The following is a 5,134-nucleotide window of genomic DNA, read 5'->3' on the forward strand; positions in this document are numbered from 1 at the left end:
TTGAATCATTTTTATATTTAGATATTAAACTGCAGGTCTTAGATATTAACATTGTTTTGAAGCTTTTCTAAAAGTCTGATGTAACAACAACTTCTGTTTATTAAAAATAAACCAATTAAAAGTCCGTCAGTTAATTATTAATTTTATGATGCAGAATATGTTTGTGTAGTAGCAAATTAATTCGTTTTTGTTTATTAGTAAAAATTGTTTGGTATTTGTCAGGTAGGTATTGTTATTTTTCTATTAATCTTCATAAATTAGCGATTCTGCAACCGCTTAGGTAATAACTAATAAGTCTCTTTAAATAATTATTTGTCATTTTTAATTATTGCATTTTTATTTTGAAACAGTTTGCCATCGAGAATATTTATGCAGGTATTTACTGTTTTGTTTATTGGCAAGCATGTTTTAATTTAAATATATACCTATCGAATGCCTCACAAGGAATTGCACCATTATACACTAGCAATGTTCTACTATTGATTGTAGTAAAACTTTAATTGTGTACTAGGTATATTTTTTATAAAGGGTAGTTCTAAAATGCCTGGACCCAATAAACAACTTCACTGATCGTTGTAGCAATTTTATTTGATCAATTTTAAATATCTAATATTAGCGGCCAGATATTTAGGTGCAGTCTTTCCGAGGGCTCTGCTAAGAGGTGACCTAGCGAGATTGTAATGATGTGCCAAACATCCGAAAAGTGAAAAAAATTTCTCAGTACCTGTCCAGTTTATGGATATATTTGGGTATTAGTCAAAATTATAGCTTCATTGCCTTAATTTTTAAAATAAACATAAAACAAAAACATGTTTCTGTTTTGTACATACATCCGTGACCTTTACTTTACTTCCAATCGGCATTGACAAAAGCAACTTTATTATATATCTATATGCAATAATATGTGTGCGTTTATGAATTTTTGTTCAAATAAATAAAACTTTTACATTGGACACAAATTAATTGGGCTATAAACGTAGTAACCACTTAATATATATCAGTGCGTAAGTTATTAATTTAGTTTCAAAATCAAATGTCAATGCTTTGCGCATTTTTATGTTAATTGCTTTCTATACAATGCCTCTCGATTTGACACCATTTCTTAGCAAGTGCGAACGCTATTTATTATTATTATACACAACAAATACTTAACAGCACATATATGTATACGATTATTATTTATATCCGGTCGGTAAAATAAAATTTGTACTGCTATTTATTTACTTATACAAATTTTTATTGGACTGTTTTACTAATTTTATGTTACTTACCGGAATCAGTTGATAGACATACGTCAATTAATATTGCCACGGTCACTATTGCTCGTAAAGAATAACAACTGTACATGCTAAAAACAATTGCAAAACTAACTGCAAGCTACAATCTGGGTAAAAGCAAGTAAGGTAACTGGATTTCGCTTATTCTTGTCGCGTGGTACCACGGTTGGTTACCACACAAACCTTCGGCTGCTGGTGTCTTCTGGCTGTGCTCTCGTGAAAGAGATGAGATCGCTTGTGACGTAATAAATCAAGGTGATCACCGTTGCTAGCGTGAAGATGAAAACTCATCTATTTCAATTTAATTGCCCGCTTGCTAACTGTTGCAGCAATTCGAAGAGTTGTACAGTTACATTATACTATCCAAGCAGTAGTAACGAAGGTATGATCGTGCCTTACTTGGCACGTGGTCAATCGATATTACTATTAGTGATCGATTGATTTCGTCATGGTACAGTGGATATGATAAATTGTCAGCCTACCATTTCATTGTTCGCTAATTGATTTAATTCTGCAGATCTAGAAAATGATTCATGAAAACATAGAAAGTTACACTTGGAATTGTTTCACAATTTTTTATTAAAAGATTTTAATATATTTTCACTCCTGAGGATGTTCTCGTAATGGGAAATATAACTGCGTATTGTGTTCTCTAATAATTTCAGAATAATAAAGTGTTCGCTTCGTTTCTAGTCACTTAGTTGCAAAAAAAGTAAAAAACTTCTGAAATTATAACAAGTAATTAAAGTAATTTATACTGTAATGTTGAAATAAGTATTTATGTCAATTTTAGAACCATAATAATAAGAATATTTTAGCACATTTTCGTTTGAATAATAATAGCATCCACAAAATGAGTCCAATGTTTTTTGAATTAATAACAACTATTCAATAAACTAAAAATAGTTTTTTAATTAATTACTTTAAGAGCTTTTAATAATTAATAACGACATTGTCTATGGGCGTCTGTCAGTGTGTAGGTAAGGCAAATAATAATAGATTGCTGCGATGTCCTCGGCATATTCATCAACATTGTCCGATTATTTTAATATTTGTTATTCGATGAGAAAAAGTCTCATAATGCTGTCGAAGGTTACTGTTGGTAAATATAATGTAAGATTTAAGTACATGTTTACTTGCCAAAAAATCAATTGTAAGTACGTAAAATCAGTGTAATTGTGTAATTTAAATTAAACTAAAGAAAAGTGCTTTCTTTTTGAAAAGAGAATTATTTATGAACTGATACTGTCCTAATTCGGGCCTTCGTGGAGTGGCGAGTTTCCACATCCAGCACCAGAGATGGAAGAATCTCTGAAGAAGCTTGCCCCTCGTTCTAGCGAAACGTTAGGAAGCGACGGCCTTTTAAACTTTTACCAATTTGTCAGAATTATTTGTTTCCCTTTTCAAAGTTTTGTGCACAGCATTGTGAATGTTATTGTTTCGATTTCAGAATATTAATAAACGTATGCAAAGAAGCCAGTTGGGAGCTTCTACGACCAAGTTAGAACAAGAAATAAGTTCTTATTTTGCTAATTTGCATGCTGCACTGCAAACGATCGAGTATCGATTGAAAGCGGAGGCATCAACGGCTAATAAGAATTGTTCAACTGATTTGATAAACATTAATCAAATGCTATCTCATAATATTATGCAGTTAACGAATCTGGTTGGGATAGCGAATAGCGCTTTGTCGCCTCATAACGCGAAGAAAATTAATATGAGTTTAATAACTGAAAAGTTGGAAAATTCGATCAAACTGCCGTGCCATTTTGTAGAAGAGAAAGTTATCACTGATGAGGAACTTCAGTAAGAGACGCACAAAACACTAATTGTACCTACGCTATACGATTACGGTGTTTTAATTTTACAGATTTCGAGTGCGAGAAAATATTTTAAATAAAATAGAAGATAATTTTACCATAATAAATCCTGAACTTACAAAATACAAACTTATTACCACCGACGAACTTCCTGAAGATTTTTGTGTTGAAGAAGGTTCTGTGTTGAGTTCATCTATTAGTAGTTTCGGAGACAGATCTGACGATGATATTTTATGTAAGTGAAAAATGATAAATAAACTCGTTAATGACTCGCCGCATAATACGTTACCTGCTGCGAGTCCGAAATGCGACTCGCCGCGTACCCTCCGCTTCGAGACTGATCAGGGATTCGCCTTACTGTATGTCTCGTAATTTAGGCTCGCCGCAACATTGCTCTCTGCTCTTTTCGTAATTAAAGAATTTTAAATTTTGCTTCAGTTTCTACGCCAGACAGGAAAAAATCAGATTTATATGCCTCGGAAGTGTATCTGTCTAGTGACAGCGCATCAACAACAGACACTGATAAAACGTATAATAACGAAAGACAACGTCGCTGTGGTGGTAAAATTTTGTTGTGTTGAAGTGTTTTCTAACTTTATCGAAACAATTTGATTACAGATCAAAAGGAATCAGTTATTGTGACCCATATTAATTCTCCTCAATCATTTTTTGTACAGTTCTATCGTAGCTCGAAAGCGATACAGAATATGATTCGAGACATAAATGTGTACGTCAAAAATAACTGCCACTTTTTAATAAAGGAAGTGAAAATAAGTAAGTTACGTGTTTGTGTATACTTTCCAAGTAGTTTTGACCAATTTTTGCTTTAGATAACATATACCTCGTGAGGTATGATCAAAAAGGCAATCAACAGTGGTGTAGAGGTAGAGTTATTAGCAGACTAGACGACGACGTTTATAGTGTGTTCTTTATTGATTACGGAAATGTGGAGCCCATCAAACGGAATTTGTAACATATTTAATATACATTTGATTGCTTGGTTTGAGATTTTAATTGGCTTTTAGAATAATGGGCATCAGCCCGGATTTGGCGCGTGTGGCTCCATTTGCCATCGAGTGTAAACTCTTTAATTTATTTCCAAAAGACGATCTCACCTGGGAGACGAAAGCAGTGACTTTAATGGCACAAATACTGACTGGGTAAACACATATATATATTAAATACAGAAAAAAACATAGCAGGAGTTTCAATTTTCAATAAATATGTCATTTAAGGAATAATAGGAGAGTAATCATGACTACTCAAAATAAAAGCGATGGAATATATGAAATTGATTTGCTATCAATTTCTGTTGATGGTGATACGACGTCGGTAAGGGAAGCCCTTTTGTACATGGGATATGCTATAACATACTGTAAGTCTCCGCCTGTCGAAAGAAAAGTAAGACGAAGCAGACTTTTTGGCCAAGGAATGTTGGTCATTAATGTTCTGTATTATTTTTTTTAGAAGCCCAATCATATGAAGACTAGAATGTTCAGAAAACCGAACACGTTTAAAACTGATGACCAACTGGTCGTGATATTGTCACATGTTACAGAAGAATTGGATGTTTTCGTTCAGTTTGTACGTAAAATTAAGTAATTCTTATAAAGTGCATCGACGCATGTTAGGTTTTAGGCTGATTTTTACCACCAAATAGAAGCCCTTAGTGAAAAACTTGAAAAATATTACGAATCCAAACCGAAATCAAATGTTATTTATGTACCAGAAAAAGGTAAGGTATTATCCTTCGTTTACTTTCTCTAGCGATGTGCCCCTTCCAATGTCTTGGATGCGCGCTGGCAAAATCTTAGGTAGGGAGAAAAAAGCTCATTATACTCTCGACTCTTGTTCATTAAACGTACTTTTTCATACAGTACCCGCCAAAAGTTTGTTCAATCATGAATAGTAGTGCGAGTCGAAAACAAGCGTTAAAGCCTTTAATATGTCTTCAAATATAAATAAACATCTCGTCGATATTTTCAGTAGTAATTGGTACCAATAACAGCACATTTGAGCAATGCAATTGTAGTGGAT

General features: G+C 33.2%; 2 protein-coding genes across 3 annotated transcripts in view; one reads left to right on the plus strand and one right to left on the minus strand.

Annotated features, from left to right (window-relative positions):
- The window catches only part of LOC108738646, an 8,080-nt gene extending 6,437 nt beyond the window's left edge, over positions 1–1,643 (minus strand). The window contains exon 1 of the mRNA XM_018472159.2: positions 1,272–1,643. Coding sequence (XP_018327661.1) covers positions 1,272–1,347 — 76 coding nt within the window. The 5' untranslated portion in view covers positions 1,348–1,643. The remainder of the gene's footprint in view (positions 1–1,271) is intronic.
- Positions 1–5,134, plus strand: part of LOC108738643 — a 67,694-nt gene that overhangs the window by 50,682 nt on the left and 11,878 nt on the right. Inside the window, exons 5-13 of one of the 2 annotated variants that reach the window (XM_018472155.1) lie at positions 2,728–3,083; positions 3,148–3,332; positions 3,536–3,658; positions 3,716–3,871; positions 3,928–4,066; positions 4,123–4,257; positions 4,342–4,498; positions 4,565–4,681; positions 4,736–4,832. In XM_018472155.1, coding sequence (XP_018327657.1) covers positions 2,728–3,083; positions 3,148–3,332; positions 3,536–3,658; positions 3,716–3,871; positions 3,928–4,066; positions 4,123–4,257; positions 4,342–4,498; positions 4,565–4,681; positions 4,736–4,832 — 1,465 coding nt within the window. Of the gene's footprint in view, positions 1–2,727; positions 3,084–3,147; positions 3,333–3,535; positions 3,659–3,715; positions 3,872–3,927; positions 4,067–4,122; positions 4,258–4,332; positions 4,499–4,564; positions 4,682–4,735; positions 4,833–5,134 lie in introns of both variants that reach the window. The other variant, XM_018472154.1, reaches the window with a different exon arrangement.

This window comes from Agrilus planipennis, unplaced genomic scaffold (assembly GCF_000699045.2).
Source record: "Agrilus planipennis isolate EAB-ADULT unplaced genomic scaffold, Apla_2.0 scaffold135, whole genome shotgun sequence".
Taxonomy (NCBI): domain Eukaryota; kingdom Metazoa; phylum Arthropoda; class Insecta; order Coleoptera; family Buprestidae; genus Agrilus; species Agrilus planipennis.